Genomic DNA, 19,985 nt, shown 5'->3' on the forward strand with positions numbered 1-19,985 from the left:
TCATGCCACTGTAAATTTCTGAAAATGTTACGTTATTTTGCATTTCGGTTGACGATATATATTATTGAAATATGAAAATAATTATTCGTACAACAATAAAAAAATATTTGTGGTTGCTTTTAATACCGGCGTAGAAAATCCTTTTAGATAAACAAATGTGTTAACCGATTTAAGTTGGTACAACACGTAACTGTATCTGTCCTTTTAAAAAGTGGTACCAAACAATTTGTTAAGTTATAGAAGCTGATGATGTTTTAGCGCTTTACAAAAATCCTTTGGATTTAAATTGTTTCTACTGATAAATGATTTTTGATAACTTGACGAATAAAGAACTTCCGTTAACAACAGTTAGAGTACATAATAAATAAAAATGTTTTCTGAACTAAATAAAATAAATTTAATCGTTATATTATTTTCTGTACAACAACTAATAACAACGATCTTATACGAGTATACGGTTCTGTTATCTATGTCCAGTTATATTGTAAGAGTGCGCTGAAAGATTTTCCATTAGTATATAAGACTATTTTTAGACAACATTAGCTCCTAGAGCAAGCAACTTCAAACCTTGGAGGCATTTCGGGAAATCTTGTGGGATAAGTATTTGGTTGAGAAGACCAGAATGGACGACGAATCGGGAWGCTCATCAATTTCTGAAAATTGTAAGCAATATATAATTTTCTAAACTGCAGGTAATTATTRGAAGATATAGAATTTGTTATATTTTCATTTATTTGCTTGAATATAAATAAGTGTTAATGAACACCAATATACTGTTTCCCAGATTTTTGTTTTTTAGTGCGGTTATTTTTAAATAAATAAAATAAATTAATAAAAATCAAACAAATGTTTATATATATTATATATAAATTAAGAGAATATAAGAAATCTGTAAAAGCTACAAGTGCGTGATAAGAGAACTGCTGAGCGACAATAAAAAACTCAGCGAAAAATGAGGCGAATACGGTTTTTGTTGTTTCCTTTTTTATCGTAAATCTAAATGAATACCAATTAAGAATAAGAAATTGCTAAATTTGGGGAGTAACTGCTAGTTATAAGTATTAWTTTTTTAATATTATGGTCTAATTTGAATAAATAAAAATATGCATAGTTTGATTGCGGTAACCACATTAAAACATTACTTGCATACATACCTATTTACATATTCGCTTCGATGTGAGCGTACAGAGTGTAAAGAGCAAGCAAACAAAAACAAATATACGTATTTTCTTTGCATATGCGACGAAATGCGAATGGTGGCGAGACCTCGTGAGCACCAACGAAGCAAAATAGCCAGGGAAGACGGACAGACAACAACGAGCCACGGCCGCGCGAGCGACGACATAAACGCTAATAATATTGGAAATTGTATAAAAAATAAATGAAAATTTGTTAGTAAAGTTAGAAAAATGGTTTTGTTTGTAAATTGAGTGAAAATCTGCATATTTTGGTGTATCGATTTTTAATTCATATAAACTTGATTATTTTGAACAGCAAGCCGTAAGCAAAAAATGGACTACAAAAAACTAAAACGTCAAATATGTATAAATTTGTGTGTATAAATGTACATTTGCACTTACAAATAAGTGAACGATTTGATTTGCGAATCGTGAAGGCGACAAAGTCGACGAAGAAGAACGATTTCAAGTATTGAACATTAAAAAGTAAAATTATATGAGTACATTTGCATAAAACAATTGTTCTTGCTTCTACCTAAATATTACTAGTGTTGACAGCGTGGAAAAGGTGTGGATTGTAGGCAAATTGTGGGAAATGCATTGATGGCACTCACTGACATTCAGTTCTTATAAGTAGTAGTTTGGAAATATTGGTTTATTAAGCAGATTAGAGGAATCACACTTTTCAAAGCARTCATAAAATTTTGCGCTGTAAACTTTATAAAATCTTGAAGCTATATCCYAGCAAAGAAATCGATACAGCGCCTTAGTCCTGCTGGTCAGCAGTGACAGCTATTTCCAGCAGCGGAAACCACATATATATATGTACATCACATAAAGCAAGCTGTTGGGCTGTTGGAACGAAGGAAGAGCTGGCATCCCATGGTTACGAATGTATACTACGCACGAAACTCGGCAGGTCACGACAATTGGAAGAGTTGTAAACGGAGTGGGTGCAGCTGTAAGATCACGACAACTTGATCTTTAGGCCACAAAATGTAAGTGTACTTTATATACTTAATATTGAATRATTTCATTAAGTTATTTTAATACTTTTTTACTTGATTTGTCTCGTTGTACGAATGGATAGTCACAACTTTTAATACATCTACAGTGTACCGTGTATTGGCAAATGTAAGCGAATCCCGTTTTGTTAGACTGTGGTTGCCCACAGTTTTGCTGATTTGTCCGAATTTTCTAATGGTTATTTGTTTATGTGTGCAAGGTGCTGCAATTGTAGATGCATGCGGCTGTGTAAAAGGGAGAAGGAAAAAAATTGTCATCTAAAGAGGTCTTTTAGCTTTGTTACCAAAGTTTCCTCATTTATTTCTGTTTGGAATGAATGACTACATATATAATAGTTCCATTGTTCAAGAAAACAAGAATAATTTAAATGTGACCTTATTAAAACACAACACATTCAGTTCAAAAATGCTATTTATATATATACGTTGAACAGTGTCGGAGACCTTATAGAAATATATACAGAGCATGGAGCTGAGTTGATTCAGCCCTCATTTTTTTGTTTGAAACATTGCCGATTTGGGAACTATAGCATATAGCGGTCATACAAACTGAACGATCAAAATCAAGTTCTTGTATGGAAACTATTTTATTTGTCAAAATATTTTAATGAAATTTGAAGTGGCTTATTGCCCAAATCAACGGTAAAATAACCGAATGAATTTTTCAGATCGGACTACTGTAGCATATAGCTGCCGAATTATTCGACCGATAATTATCAAGTTCTTGTTCGGTGCAATCATTGGCTTGTTTTTTAAGTAATAAGAAAACCCTGTCTCTGAGTATATTTTCTAAAAAGCTGTTAACATTCCTGGTAAACATAAGGATTCTTCTATTGGTCTGCTAAATGTTGATATTAAACTCCTTTACTCCTTACTCCAGCTATCATATTTTAAAATCGGGTTTATTGAATTAATAAGCATAGCTTTTTCGTAAAATGTAACGTTATTGCATTGGGATACCAAACACTTTCACATAATCGTCAGCAGTGTATTTGTTTTCTATAAAGTTACCATGTAGTAAAAATTTGTATAATATTTGTGAAGTTTCTTTTTTAAATATTGAATATTGCTTATGTGCATAGTATATAMATTTTTTGTAACAATAGAAATTAGGAGATGACTACAACTAACAATATTTTAGAAATTGGAGAATACTTATCGTTTGTTGTCCAACAAAAAAAAAAGCCAATACTCTTGCATCTGCAAATATAYTACATATGAATGCATGTATGTATGTATACTTATACACAATGCATTATAAGGTATGCGAGTACTTCTTTTCATACCTGTAAATAGTTGTTGGAATGGATGTTTTCGTTGCGAAAGCATTTTGGGGAGTATGGGGAATTATTTTCGGCATTTGTTGGTATCTACGTTTTGTAGGCGTACAATAACAATAAGAATAACAATTTTCTAATCGACTGCATATATGTAATTTACTTGTGCTTCGTGTATATTCATCGTAGCAGACGAAGGTGGCCGGTGTAGTGAACGCACATCAGCTCAACGTCTGATCAGCAACAACGTTCATTCGGCTGCGATGTCATACACCACAGGCGTGTATTTAACCTTTTCTTTTTTGTCATTGCTGGTGTTTGTGTATATTATTTTTCTCTTTACATAATTAATTAAATTAATTCGAACAATCATACTAATTATTTCCATTCCTTTGCGTAYGTATTTAGCATTGAATTTGAACACATCATCTTTCCCATGATATCATCAACCCTGTAATGGAGAAAAATAYACTGGCTGCTGAGGACAGCGTCGACTCAATACCGGGTCCGGCGTATGAACATATTGTTGTCACAACGGCCCCCTTAGTACCGGCTGTTAAAAGCGGCCTGATCTCTACGAACATTTTGACAGTAACGGAGATGGAAGATGCGGATATGGAGGAGGAGGATTGTAGTGAAGGTAATGAAGAAAATATGGACGTAAGATATGATCAAGATGATCAAGAAGTGAGAGAAGATCAACAGCAGGAACCTGAAACTGAAGGCGGCAGCTTTGTAGGAGATGATTTCAGTGAATGTGATGATTATAAAGAAAATGAACGGAACCTGAAGCTAACAGGTCTAAATGCATTAGAACAAGCTACAGTTGATGTTGATGCACATACTGAGCAAGTAAGCCAAATTGATAATAGTAGTGCAGTCACAGTAACAACAACATTGGTTAACTCGTTACCCAAGCTGAATTCACAAACGGGAGCAGCGGTCGAATCGTCTTTAGAAGGTGTGGGTATTTGCCCTGTACCGGTGCAAATTGTTTCCGCCATGACCGTGAAGCCTAAAATGTTGCCAATGAAAACAAAAAATAATAAACTTGTTATGGTACAGATGATGAATGAGCCGCCAATGGACAGCACTCAAGTGGCTATGCATAGTTCATCGTCTAGTCAAATTTCCAATGGCTTGCGCAGAACAATCGATGAGGTTGCTGAGTCTGTTGTCTCAGATGCAGATAAACTAAACTCTCCTGGCCAAGAAAAATCTCCGGATTCGTTACAACATAATCAACAACATCAAAACGCACGCTTTCTTGCACGGAGTAGTACACCGTTATCACGTGAATTTCTCGCACTCCAACGTTCTGTGAATGAATCAAAGGTTTTGAGTGAATTTGTAACCGACGCAGTGCGAAAACGCCAAAAGAGTGCGCCAAAGGATGCTAATGAACTAACTTACACGCAACAACAACAACATCACCATAATAATCATCATTATCATGGAGAAAAGCAGCGCAAACATAGCAAATTCGCTCCATTGAAAGACGATAGTGGAAGTTCGACATCGAGCAACTTGCAACGCCGTTCACGCAGCAAGAGCGTCAATCGCAAAAGTGAAGATATTCTGGATACCTCAACTGGCAAGCTTAAACGCTGGCCATCTGATGAGAAGATGCTTAAACGCACTAATATGCGTTCACAAAATTCGGAATTTGTGCAGAAACAAATGGAATTTTTGAATCGTGTCAAACACGATGAAGGTGAAGTTTCCTCAGAAGCGGATGATGGCGAGCGTAGTTTTGTCAATGTTGGTGAAGATGAGGATATAAATTTGGTGGTGGTCGAGAATAATATAATGAATGATAGCAATGCATCGCTTGCCGGTTTTGTGGGGAGTACAAATTCTTTGCTGGACACAACGTTGGAGCGTGAGGCGCCAGTAAATATTGCCACAACATCTAATGTAGATAGTGTAGAGGCACGCTTAATAAATTATTGGGCACCACCTCCAAAAGTAAGTGCATTAAATTTTGTCTGTAGAAAAAAAAAAAATAATATGCCAATTTTTTATATACAAAAATTTGCAGAGAGGTTGGGATAGTTTTTGTTGGAAATGTCGTGAGTGTGCCGACCTATTTCCGTGTTCCAAATGTGTGCGCAGCTTCCATTGCACTTGCATTAAGGTGACAGCGGCCACAAAATTAGATGATTCGTGGGTATGCCCAGAGTGCATGAGTGTGGAGAACGTACTTAATGGACCCAAACGGTGAATTAAACACAGTTTTAAACATATTTAATTTTTTAAGAGTAAACTTATTTTTACACCGTAAATATTTACGAAATTTTTTAGTCGTAGATAATCTCTTCTTTCTTAATTTGTGACTAATTAGAAAAATAAAGCATAATCAGGGTTTTAAGCAGTATCTAATTTAAATGAATTATATTGATTGCCGTACAAAATTATTTGAAAATTAAAACTCTTTTTTTAAATCTTGTTTAAACAACTAAAATACTTTTTCAAAAACAATGTTTGAAAATTCGACACAAATTTGTAATGAGCATTTTAGCTGCTGCAAAACATTTTTTTTTTAATATTGAATAAGATTTTTGTTTATTTTTTAATAGAAAATTATCTAAAGTAGCTTTAACGACTCAAAAAAAAAAAATTCTGCTCTTAGAGAAAACAGAATTCGAAGTAAAAAATTTTGTATTAATCTAATATCTAAAATTCAAATTAACCTTTTGATATTTTTTCATCGTTGCAACAGCAGTTCTCGTCGCAATGAGATGTCCTTAGATGTGTTGAGTCAGCTTCTTTCGTTTGCTTTGAAACGCATGAAAATGGTTAAAGGGGTGAGTAGATATCTAAAATTACACACAAACTATATGTGTATGTACATTTCTAAAAACTTATAGATATATATCCATGCATACATCTATGTTTATGAATACTGATATAAATGTGTGTCAATATTCAAAGTAATAGAACACCAATTTTAATATTTTACGTTCATGTAAGTTTAACTCCATTTTGCATTTATGTAATTCCAGAAATAATCAAAAATTGTTTAACTCGCAGTTGTATTTTGGCGTGTTAGATATCAAAAAAACAATATAAAACATTAAAAATAGTATTTCGTTCTGTATTTTTTTTTTTTTTTTTTGCTTTTATTGCGCCTCAGATACCGACACAATCAAGTTTTTCCTATTGTTATTCATTTGGTCAATTGTATTCTGTTTCATCACATGCCGCTTCGTCGTCTTTGCTATCACATTTTTTTGTTATTTTTTGTTTGCTTCGTGTACGTTATCGTCATCGTGAATTTCACGAACTTGTCTCTAGTACAGCATATTGGAGATTTTGTTTTAGCTTGGTTGGATTTTATAGAGCAAAAGCTACTACGTCCATAGCTGAGACAGCAACAACAAATCGTTGTTTTAACTTTCAATCTGCTTGATATGACTACAAATTTACATAGTATACATACATATATGTAGTATGTATATAAAAATGTGCTGTACATACATGTGTATTTCTACATTTGCATATGTATTTTGTGGCATTGCATATAGAAATATATATATATTTAAATTTTATTATACTGAGTTTATTTCGTAATCATTTCATGTTTTTCTTATATTACAATACGGCTGCAAAAATATTCTTGATTATCTAAATCAAAGTAGTTTTAATTTTTAGACAATTGTAACAAGTACCCAATGAGTAGAGTATGCTTACTCATCAAACAATAATGTTAGATAATCTGCATTTATTTATAGGTATATAACACTTAACATGCAAATATACTATTTTTTTAATAAGTGCGTATATTCGTCGATGCAACTTTGCAAAAAGTTAAATAATTAAATAAGATATCGATATAAATTGTATGTCATATCAAATAACCTTTATTTTCTTAGTCATAATTGTTGCTATGACAAATAATTTTGTTTATGACTTACCTTACCAACAAAATAAGAGTTATTAAACTAGATAATACGCACAATGATTTGCAATAAAAACGCATTATACTTTTCAATATTTCAATAGACAATAGAGATTAAAGACCAATAAGAATGTGTTGGAATGATTGGTGTGTAAGCACCTTTTAATGTATGTTTATGATGCTTAATTGGACATTTAAATATGAAAATAGCCAAAATATAAAAAATATTTAAAAAAACGGGTATCGGTTATTTTTGCCGAGGTAAATTAACTGTTATATCTTAAAATATTCCTCAAATGGTAATTTTGAAAACGTTTTTGAGTAATAATTATTTTGGTAGAATTTAGCTTGAGTCTGGTACATATTTTGAACTGACAATCTCTTATATTAATGAACTGTTAAAGAAATTCAGATTTTAGTGGCCATTTTAGAATTGTATTCAATTAGTGACATATACATGCATTCAATTACTAATAGTATACATAAAAACTGAATTTTATATAAAATATAGAAAAAACAAGTTGAAACAAAAATTGCAAAAATATTCATGTACGTGTACCCGTATCTTTATAGCACCTAGTATGATCCAATGTGCATGTCGCTAAAATGTCTACTTTAGCAAGGGTTAGACATCGAGCCATGTTTACTGGTCTGCAAACCTAGAAAATATGCATAAACCCATAGATTTAAGTAAATATGTGTGTAAAAATGTGTGCAGCGCATAGATTGAGTGTCAGTCATTATTGATCATGTCTTAATTCAACTAAATGACATACTTTACAATTATCTAACCTAGAAATTATATGGCTTGCTAATGCCGTGAATGCAAGGATAAGTCATAGATTGCAAACAAATGTATGATATGCTCATATATAAATGTTTTATAGTATGTATATATGAATTAACAATTTAATATAAGCACGTACATAAGTTAACCTCGATTTGTTTGTGATGATTATGTATTTGATATTACGTATTCCATCAATTATATCCGGGTTTGTTGGATATGTAGCAAACTTGTTTAATACAAGTACTACTCTTTTATTGCTAGATTACATTTTCTCTTCGATACTTTTCTGTAAAATACGCTATGGCGTCCATTTTTCTTCTCTTTTGACGATTGCGGCGAATTTACCGGTTAAGAGCGCTATGTTTGTATTTGTATATATGCAATACTCCTCATTACATGCTTTCTATTTGCTTACCTGTTCCTCATTCCACTCACATTACACTCATGACTTGTTGTTACTTGTCCGTTCTTTTGCTACTTTTGTTAATAATAATACACCTASGTATATATGTTATATATGTATGTATATGCAACCCGAAACGCTTTCAGATAGTTGATACTTATTATTTGGGGTTTATATGCTGCTTAACGGTACCTAGTAGTGATATAATTGATGGAAAATGCTACATATGTACATATATTCAAATAGGGAAATWCATATGTACATATATATATACATATATACTATATGCATATGGATATTGACCTATTTCAAGACTTGATGCACCTCTACATAAATACATACATACATACATGTTTGTAGCTATTCAAATATTTTTACACATTCAATAATCACAGGAGAAATATTTAAAGGCAGATATGTTTATTTATATTAAGTATAAATCCATAAAAAAGTTTGAACTTTTTAGTTTGGCTAAGTAAAATTACGGCGAGTCGTTATATAATTAAATTGCTAAACAATTGTTTTATTCTTCAATAAGTTTTCAATTAGCTAATTAATTAATCTTTGTCAACCAACAAACTATATAATTATTGTAATATTTCATAAAATTTATAATTTCTGCTAATTTACTTACAATAAAAAAAAATGTAATTTTTCATGCGTACATATGTATGTGTGTGCATATGAATACAATTATCCACAATAGCCATTAAAAAATTCAGAATTATATCTTTTATATGGAATTATTTGTTTACTTATTTTTCATTTTCCATTTGCCATTGCAGTATTCCAAGTTCCTATACACTGACAGTTTTCTATTACATTACGCCAAGTACATTGCAAACCCGGTTACATTCACAACGTTACAGGAGAGAATAGAGAAACGCGCCTTTCGTTGTTCCGAAGAGTTCCTCAACGAAACAAAATGGATACTACACAATGCTCTCATCCTTAGCAGTGGCAGTGAGTTAGCACAGACAAATAGGACTTTGACCGTTTTCCATTTTTATAAATGAAAATTAATTTATTTCAGGCTCTAGTAAAGAGGTGTTCACTGCCAAAGCCATATTGAAAGTTTGTCGGCAGGAAACCAACGAAATCGATACCTGCGGTGAGTGCTATTTGAATGCCAACACGCGTACCGATTGGTTTGTGGATGTTTGCACGCAGCCACATCTATTACTTTGGGCAAAGTTGAAGGGATTTCCGTATTGGCCAGCAAAAGCCATGGGTCCCGGACAAGGACTGTCACATGTGAATGTACGCTTTTTCGGCGAACATGATCGTGCTTTTGTGCCGATCAAAGATTGCTTTCTGTATTCGGAGCAGGATCCAAATACACAAACTGGCAAGCGTTCGGCGCGCGAGCTGGCCGATTGCATTAAAGAAGTTGAGGTGCATATTGAGAAGATTAGAACTAAAGTGGGTGCGTTTAAGTATGCCAAATTCAAAACACCTTACGAACCGACTGAGGAGCTGCAGCAATTGGAAATGATGATACCCGGTGTAATGGACTATATGAAACGGCAACAGGCTTTGGTGCCGAAACCTTCCTTGCAATATAAAATTGTTAAGACCGCGGATAATCATTTGTCGATTATTAAAAAGGCATGTACTACAGAGTCGAGCAACGATTCGGATCATTCTGTTAGTCCAAATAAGAAGTCCAGTAGTATTACAAGTACAAGTGGCATTTGTACTGCTGGTGACGTCAAGGCAGCCATAATTACGCCTAAGTATGAAGTGGTTAGCAAAGCAAGTTCTGACGATAGTAATTCGTCAAAGGTGACCGCCGTCATTTTGAAACGCAAATCGTCTAGCGAACACAAAAGAGAGGCTGGAGAAGAGCTTGAGCTACCAATGCCGAAGGTAATAAAATTCGACAAAGAAGAAACTGATCCGCGCCGATTAACCGGTGCCATTCTTACTGGTAATGTCGATGGCAACGTGGAAACCTGTGGTAAACGTAAATATGGCATTGAAACTTGTGGCGAAGGTGTAAATTCAAGCGCCAGTAGTGTGGGTAGTACCTCTAGAGTGGCTGACTCAACTGAGCGTCCACGCACGAAGCATGCCAAGCATGAGCCACGTGTTCCAATGATTACGATTAAAACAAATGCAAATGCATTAACAGTGGCAATTGGTTCCGACAGCAAAGCTGCTACCTCACTAGCAGCACCTAACTCAAATTGCTCCAACACTACAAAATTTAGCGTGGAAGCTAAGACAACAGTTGCTGTAACGGAAGATCTTGCTGCCGCAGCAATGCCGGCACCATTGACTTCATCACCAAATAATGCTCAAGCCCTAATGGAAAACTTAGTTAAGAATAAGCACGGTGTCACAATTAAGAAGATATCAAAGGAGGGTTCAATGGGAAAACCCGATGAATCTGCAAAGTTGGTGGTGGCAATGGGCACAGCAATAGAAGAGGGGCCAGCAAAAGTTGACAGTGATGCGAAGACAGCGAGTGCGGCAACGGATACTCCAGGCGGTACACAAAAAACTAGATCCACCAACAGTACTGATAATGATAACAGTAATGCAAATGTCAACAAGAACGCGGAAAGCAGCAACAGCAGCAGTAGCTGTACGAATAAAACTGAGGATAGTAAGAAATGTACTACCAAATCTACAACAAATACGCACATACTAAAAGATTTGGTGCCTTTTATTGAGATAAAGAAAGAAATTACTTCGGACGATGAAGCAGACATGCAAGTAGCGGCCAACATAAGTGCAGAGAATATCAAACAAATGAACGAAAAAGCTTCCAAGGTCACAACGGAAGCTGTGCCAACACCAAAAGCAAACGTTGATACTAATGCGCATGTTTCATTACCTGACAACGCAGTGCCGGCTGTACTGCCGAACTTGTCTCTCGTCAAACAAGAAGTAATGTCAGATGAGGAGGAAACCACTACCGCCACAGTTAATACTGCACAGGCAGAGCTGAACACAACATCGTCTGGTGGAGATAATGCAAACAATAATCSTACCGCCGCATTACCCGATGCGGTACGTGTTGGCGACACTATGATCCAGCGTGTGAATGCTAAAAACAATCGCAATACACAACCAAGTCTAGTTGTACTCAAAACTCTTGCTCAAACAAATCCGGAGGGCGCTATTGCAATGGATATACCAAATGCGCAATCGTCGGCTGGTATCCATATAAGTCCCCCTAATAAACGACCGAATACTCGAGGTGTGCCATATGGTCCACTACCGTCATCTGCTGTTGTTCAGTCACATCCGCAGACACAAAAAAACACAAATAATTCAGCGAATCGCCCTACAATGCAACAACAACACCAATTACCCCAGTCATCCTCACCGCCGCAAGTGCAATCTCAATCACAATCGATGCAGTCGCTTCAGCCGCTTCAACGGGCACGCAAATCATTTCCAAATCGCGGTACGCCTGATGCTGGTGCAACGCGCAACAACTTCTCCAGCGCACCACTTTCATCGCCTGCTCTACCGCCGCCCTCTACATCGCCCTTAGCAAATAGTAATGACTTGAAACGGACGCTCTTGAAGAACAGTATGGTCTCCATACCAAGACAAGCTTGGTCGCCGCATGAGCCTCAACGTAATGCCACCGTTAGTAGCAGCAATACCACYACACATTCTATACCAGTGCCACCGCTGACTGCCGTCTCCAAAACAYCCGCGGTGGTGGCGGTGTTAGGGGACAACAATAATACAGKTAGCCAAAACAACAATAATAACATGTTGGTTAACACGAATCCTATAMCGAATGTTGCCATCAATTCCGCGGCAATAGTGACACCATTTGTCACTTGCAATGGCAGTATTGGTCCAAACGGAACTGCTCTACTTACTCCACTCACTATGTCAGCACCACCGCCTTTGGCGGGACTCTCTCAACCATCGTCTAATATGTTGGCACCTACGGTAGGCGCTGCTTTGTGTTCAAATATACCTATGAGTGGCAACAATATTCATGCCAGTAGTGGTAACGCTATCGTGTCTATATCCTCAGCAGTTGAACTACCTACACCACAAGCAGTAGGCATTCCTAGTAACACAATCAGCGTGGCCAGCACATCGAGTGCTGATATTGTAACAGCTAGTTTAACTTCCATGGTTACGGATGCGATATGCCGAGGTCCACCCAGGTTGATGCAACGTCCTAACGGTCCATTAAAATCGGACGGTACGACAATGTTTCCCTCACAAGCGGGTCCGGTGTGTCAGACGCTGGTAGAGAATGCGCATAAGGTGAGTGAAATATAAAGAATATTGGGTGTGATGGTGGTGTAAAACGGTATATACTTACACAAACTATACTAATTCATAATATTGCATGGATTAATAGTCGTTTCATTTATTATTTAGTTAACGGACTTCTTTATATCTGTTATGGAGGACACCATGTTAGAGATGTCCGAAGGCGATGAACCCGTTTTACAAGCTAAAATAACAATACTAAAAATAGAGCTTGAGCGCACCAAGCAAGCATATGAGCATGAAATWGCCGAACTCAAACGCACCTCTGATTTGATGCTCTCCGAAATGCGTAAAAGCATGGAGAACGAGAAGACTCGCATCTCCAATGAGATACGCAAGCAATGCGAGCAAGAACGTTTGAGATCCATCGAGGAAACTAAAAAAAAGCAGTGGTGTTCAAATTGTGGTCGAGAGGCACAGTTCTATTGTTGCTGGAATACATCGTATTGTGATTATCCTTGCCAACAAATGCATTGGTCGCGTCATTCGGCCACCTGTGCGCAGACACGACCGACTATTGCTAGCGCTAGCGATAGTTTGGCGAAAACCGTTAGCACTATGACGACAACGGTATCGGCAATGGGTCTACAACAACAACAACAACAGCAACAAAATGTTGGTTGTGGTAGTAAGAATTCCAATAATAATATGATGGCCGTCACAACAACAACTTCAATGTCTGGRTCACAACAATCGCAATCAACACTGTATAACAAAAACACAATGAACAACAAAAAGGATAAGCACGGTGCATCGAAAGTAAGTCATCAGCAATCCGCTTCAAATTCGTCCGCTAACAACTCGATGAACTCAATTGCCGCTGCCAATGCTGCCGGCGTGGGAGTCGCCTCGGGGGCAGCAACGGAGTTACTGAAATTGCCCTCTAATACATATTTGCGCACGGTGCCGCAGTGCGGCAATGCTGGGAATAATAATAACAGCGGTGGAAATTTGCGTGGCTCAACGTACTCCGTGCAACGCGTCAATATACCGGTAAATAGATAATTAGTTTCCACTTTCGCATATTTGTTTTATAATAGGTTGCCAAAAAAGTCTTGCGGTATTTTTATTGAATTTTCAATTGTTCATACAATTTTTTTTGATGACTCATACCCAGCCCTTGACCTACTGTCTCTTATACACATCTAGATGTGTATAAGAGACAGGCGCATCTTCGACCACCTCTACACCAGAACGAAAACGTTGAAACCATCGTTTGGCGGTAGAAATGGAAACTGTATCGGGTCCATAAACTGCACAAATTTTATTGGCGGCTTGAGATGCATTTTTGCCTTAATTGGAGTAGTACTGTAAAATATGCTGTATTTTCTCTTTATTTTGCTTCATATTTACGACGCTATAACTCACGAACGACTTAAAAGAAACGACAATCAATCAAACACGTGTTAGCGCGTTTCCAAATGAGGTTACAAAAAGGTATAGCATGACCCGATGCGACGAATAAAACTAGAACTACGCGCACTCAGCGCCAACTAGCRAAAATACCGCAAGACTTTTTTGATAACCTAATATTAAAAAGTAAATATATCAATTTGTAAAAATAAAAAATGAAATGCACACTAATTATGTTTTCTTTTCTACTCCACACATATTAGCTGCCCATCACTGCTTTGGTACAACGCGGCAATAGCTGGGAGCTTACCAGCGCAGCTCCCAATAATAATGTGGGCGCTGCCAATATGGCCACAATAACTGCACCAGGATCGAATGTTACACAGGCTATGACTCAGTTAACAACTCAACAYCAGCAACAACAACAACAACATCATCAACGTATGCTTAGTGGTGGTGGCACTGGAAATATCAGTGGTGGTACATCATCGAATATGTCCGCGTCAAGAAGTACTTCGCGCAACCGTGCGGCTGCTGCAGCGTTGCAACAAACAATGGCCACCATGCAAAGTGCAGCTAGTGGAGCGGCAACATCTATGTCTTGTGGCATGCTACGACCAACGCAGATGTGATGATGAGCCGAGGACGCGTGCTCAAATGTCGGCAATCACCAAGTAACAGCGTCCACAAATAATGCAATACCAATGAACCGCAGTTTCAGCAATAAGAAAAGCAGCAAAGGCGCAGGAAAACTTAAAAAAACTGCAACAGCGTTGCGTGCTAAAATGCAAAGTGCAGTAACAAACGTAGTGACGAAGAAACATTCATTACCGTCAATGATTGAAAGTTCGCCGCTTTCCATTACGCTTGTGAGGAAGTGAAGTTAATTTTGTGGGAAAAAAATTAATGAATATGTAAAGTGAGATTCTAAAATGGTAAGAAGTGCGTTTACTTTCAATTACTTGCCTTCATGACACAATTTACAACAATTACAACGAAGTGCTGGGCACTCGAATATGTTTTCAATTTGACATTTTGCTTAAGTTTTCCCATTTAATAAGTAGTTTTAAGCTTTGTAAATAAAAGTCTTTAGTTTAGTTATTAATGTAACYGAATTTCAAATGCCTATCTATGGTTAATGCAAATAGTTGGGGTTCTGCGGCTCAAGCGCGCAATTATCTCTGGTAAAAAAATGAAATTAAACGAAAATATATGTAGTTATATTAATATTTGTAGTTAACTGTACTCGAAACATATGCCTAAATACTAAGTTGTATAAATTATAAATTTACATATGTTTAAGTAACTTTAAAGTATTGTTCCATTTGAGAATAAATTTTKAGTGAAGTACATAAACATACATATATAAACATACTTGTATATAAACCAATAGACATACCGTACATGAATTCATTAAATCATATCTGCAAAAATACATAGAAACATAAATGTAAAAAATCACGTAAACACATTTGTAWATGATGCATTAAAACATACTTATTTATATAGACATATGTATACCTATACTTACATAGTATAATACATAAATTATATTAACATACTTATTAAATAATAATTCTCTTAGTTATAATTTCGCATTACACACTACCACAAGGGGTATTTTTAAGTACTAGTTTGTATTTCAAAAGGAAATAGTGAAAAACTACCGTTATTTGCTTTTAGTTGATATTTAATTAAAAACATACATATATGCAAGTGTCGAAAAATATATACACTCATCAAAATTTTCTAGTTATTAAATAATAATTTATCTTGTGAAAATATATATAAAACTACAGGCTCATGTCACGCTAAATATACGTTTTGAGTTAACGAAATCTAATTTAAGTTCACATTATGGATCAGAAACTTTCGTAATATTGAATGCAGTTTTTTGTATAATAAGTGCTTCTATTATATGAACTACTTTGTTTCTACTTTTGCATTGTATGTAAATATATTCAATAGTATTTTATTTGAGTATAGATTTTTACGAAGGGTTACTATTAAATGGCTTGTAAATTACTTTATGCATTATCATAACATATTTATCTATAACGTCTATACATATACATACATTTTATTTGGTATGTGTATATCTACATATATATGTATTATCCGAAGTAACTATTCACAACTGGACTTGAACCTATTTTGAATTCCATAATTTTGCTAAATAATTAAATTAAAATAAAGCGGAAAATATTTTAAATATTAAATAATGTATTTGTTATTATTGCAATAGATCTAGACAACTTTTATAAGAATATTAAGAATTCGTAAAACAGATTATAATGCACTTTGTTATGAAAACTGTGCTAGGGGGGACTAAAGAAAATATTATAAATTCTTATTATTATTATTGTTATAAGTTATGCTAATTTTGAACTCAAAAAGTTGAAAAAAACATTCAGATATTTTGTACGGAAACATGCTTACTTTAAAGGCAAGAAAAAACTGTTTTTAACTTTCATTATTTATTTAATTTTTTTTATTGTATCTCAAATATTTAACTAAAAGTAAAAATAATAACACCAAATTTTTAAAGACACTTCGATATAATTTTATACTTTTTAAAAATCAAACAAAAAAAAAAATTATAATAAAGCTGTTGAATCTAAAAGCTTTAGTCAATATCCAACTTCTTGAAATTCCCTTGAATGCCGAATAGCTCTGAGGCATTTTTCGGTTTTCCCGGACGCAGTTTCTCGTTTACTTGATGACGCTTTTCGAATTGCAGCATTTCTTCGCGATTTTCTTTAAGCTTGGCGTAAACGGTTTCTGAAAAGTAAACTTGATTAAATGTAGGTTTTTAAATGCAATGAATAATGCAACAAATGCAGAGATATTTCAAAATAATTAAGCAATAACAGTAGCTCACACACCATATAATAATAATCATAATAATAAAAAACAAAAATAATGATAATAATAAAAAATAATAATAATAATAATAATAATAATAATAATAATAATAATAATAATAATAATAATAATAATAATAATAATAATAATAATAATAATAATAATAATAATAATAATAATAATAATAATAATAATGATAATAATAACCACATTCGCTACCTCTGAATTCCACACATTCCAACTCATCGCCGCCGTAATCTTTAGGTAATATAGACTGTGGTACAAATTTATAGAAATCCTCTAGGTTATTGTGTATATACAGTATACTGGTTAGCTCCTTTTTCATAAACGGTGTCATCAGCGCCAAAATTTTATCCATAAATGGTACAATATTGATGAAATGGAAACCAATCAAACGTATCGCGGCAGCTTCCTGCGTTAAAATCATATGCTTTGTTTGAAATCTTATAAAAAAGGGCTACGAAAGTACTCACTTGTAAATAGAAGAGAAACTTTTTCATCTGAAATATGCCGATGCGTGCCACATGCCCCAAAGTGACGCCCTTTAAGTCCATAACCATAATGTGACCTGGACGTATGCCATCCTCGGACATCCACATATCAAAAATCATGCAATAACTGTAAATTGTAGAAATAAAAAAAAATTATATATTAAAATAAAGAAATATTAATTCTTGCAGTAAAGAATGATGTGAAAAATTTCATGAAGATCSGTTGAGTAGTTCTTGAGAGATCTTTCCGATTTGATCGATTTCAAAAACACAGTTTCGAGAAAAACGCATTTAAAGACCGCGCACTTAGCCTAGCTAGCCTCGAGCACACAAGCTCTCCAGGCTGTTACTCCGAAACTATTACTGCAATCAATTTGACCTTGACTAGACAATATAAAAAATTATATTTTTCGAAAATCCTAAACCCATGTACCCTTAAAATATTTTTTATTCATTTGCATAAAATATATAATCATGTAAAATATAGTCTACAAAAGTTTATGGACTTATCAAGSTGATACACAAATATAACGAACGTGGACAAACTCGTGCATATAGATAAAAATTAAGCTGCCATAAAACATGAAAAGCTATTTTTATGAAGTGTGACAGATTAATTGGTTTCAAGCTAAGTATTTTGCTRACCAACTTTCTAATATGTGCTTCAAAAACAATATTGTAAATAGGAGAATTATATAGCCCGCACACGCAAGTTTATAGAAGCGGGCACAAATTATAGAAGCGGTTTACAAAGCGTCGCACCACCCACATTCACCTGAAAACGCCTGCTTCGCAATTTTACTCGTAACACTCCATGTTYCCTTAGTACAGCTTAAAAATTCTGATCGCAAACTCTTTTTTAAACAATACACGTCGGCCAGTAAAATAGTTATCCTAAAAAACGGGGTACAAAAAATGGAAGCAAAGATTAGGTCACATAGAAATGGCTCAGTGTTCCTGGCCTCAATATTTGAGAAACAATTTYGTATTTCTTTGTGACACATCATGACATGTCATCTTGAGGATTATGAACGATTATTTTTGGTCAATCGTAGTATATCTACACCTAACTACATCTGTCCCGCAYGCATTGATTAAAATATATCAGCCGAAATTGAAAGAGTACACGGAGACCATGGAGAGTCGATTCGGCGYYGTTCGCAGCAACTTGGGCTGACGTATGAAACGACTTGKCGCATTTTCCGTCGATATCTTAAATTGAAAGCGTACAAAATACAGCTTGTACAAAACTGAAGTCGACCGRCCTTCTCAAGGGACAACGCTTCGCTCAAAGGGCTCTTGAAAGGATTCAATCAGAATTTTGTTCAGCAATGACACCCATTTTTAGCTCAATGGGTACGTAAACAAGCAAAATTGCAGCACATGGGACAAAGAGCTACCTGAAGAGATTTAAAAGCTGTAATTTCATCCAGGAAAAACAACGTTTTGGTGTGGTTCGTGGGCCCGTGGAATCATCGGTCCCYATTTCTTCAAAAATGATGCCCGTGAGAACGTAACCGTCATTGGTGACCGTTATTGCGCCACGATAACCGACTAGTTGATGGCTAAAATTGAAGCTTTTTTCCTGTTTGGATATGTAAAGTGTAAAGTCTATGTGGACAATCCCTCCTTTATTTCGGTCTTGCACTTCACGCGTGTCCTCGAACTAGTCATCGAAAATTGATCTCAATGAATGGGCCATCTGAGACGKAGCCGCGGCTAACATTTGAAAGAGATAATCTTCAAAAAATAAATGYCAGAAAATGTTTTTTCGAATGATAATAAACATTTCCCATTAAATTTGAAGTTTCTATGTTTTTCTTTAAAAAATATGGAACCTTGAAATGGATCATCCCCTTTTATAGCATAGGTATAGTTATTTTTCAGAGATGTCAATTTAATTTTCAATTTAATAAATGACAAGAGTCGCTATTTTTAATACTTTAAAAACGGTTAATTACTAATTAGTTCGTTATCTCTTCAATTAATGAGCTAATGTCACTTCATTTGACATATAAATGGCTCTAGTAAYTATGAGCTGCAAGTGCATAATCTATATTACATATAGACGTTTTAGTATGTTATATATGAATGTAGATATATAAATTTTAAAACATCACGTGACACATGTTCAGATATATCTCTGACACTAATTGCAACTGCGAGACTTAATTAACTTCGTATACTTTGAAATGAACTTTAGAACTCGGTGAATGCAATTATTTTTAATTTAACCTGAAATCAAGCGATTTATTTGWTTTTCACTAAGGCATATCTCAGGGATATAACTAATATAAATGCTAATATACTAATATTGATACTGATACTGTTTGACCAAGGGATAGGGATAGATGGCAAGAATACACATTTCTCCATGCTCTAAAATATAAATCAAAAATATATTACTTTATATTAGTAAACTTT

At 34.9% G+C, this 19,985-nt stretch overlaps 2 protein-coding genes across 3 annotated transcripts in view; one reads left to right on the plus strand and one right to left on the minus strand.

Moving 5' to 3' along the window:
* Positions 1 to 1,288: 1,288 nt before the first annotated feature.
* On the plus strand, positions 1,289 to 16,378 carry LOC108977851. 2 transcript variants are annotated; one of them, XM_018947787.1, is made up of 8 exons: positions 1,289 to 2,176; positions 3,889 to 5,448; positions 5,522 to 5,700; positions 6,203 to 6,287; positions 9,360 to 9,537; positions 9,608 to 12,822; positions 12,940 to 13,824; positions 14,448 to 16,378. In XM_018947787.1, the coding sequence occupies exons 2-8, from the start codon at positions 3,937 to 3,939 to the stop codon at positions 14,814 to 14,816; spliced, it is 6,423 nt and encodes a 2,140-aa protein (XP_018803332.1). In that variant the 5' UTR covers positions 1,289 to 2,176; positions 3,889 to 3,936; the 3' UTR covers positions 14,817 to 16,378. The 2 variants fall into 2 exon arrangements, with proteins under 2 accessions (XP_018803332.1, XP_018803333.1); XM_018947788.1 differs by having other exon boundaries at positions 6,206 to 6,287.
* A 383-nt stretch (positions 16,379 to 16,761) lies between these two features.
* The window catches only part of LOC108977818 (alpha-tocopherol transfer protein-like), a 4,617-nt gene continuing 1,393 nt past the window's right edge, over positions 16,762 to 19,985 (minus strand). The window contains exons 3-5 of the mRNA XM_018947739.1: positions 17,544 to 17,688; positions 17,269 to 17,482; positions 16,762 to 16,965 (exon numbers count right to left, since the gene is read on the minus strand). Of these exons, the coding sequence (XP_018803284.1) occupies positions 16,811 to 16,965; positions 17,269 to 17,482; positions 17,544 to 17,688 (514 nt within the window). The 3' untranslated portion in view covers positions 16,762 to 16,810. The remainder of the gene's footprint in view (positions 16,966 to 17,268; positions 17,483 to 17,543; positions 17,689 to 19,985) is intronic.

This window comes from Bactrocera latifrons, unplaced genomic scaffold, assembly GCF_001853355.1.
Source record: "Bactrocera latifrons isolate USDA-ARS-PBARC rearing strain unplaced genomic scaffold, ASM185335v1 scaffold_96, whole genome shotgun sequence".
Taxonomy (NCBI): Eukaryota; Metazoa; Arthropoda; class Insecta; order Diptera; family Tephritidae; genus Bactrocera; species Bactrocera latifrons.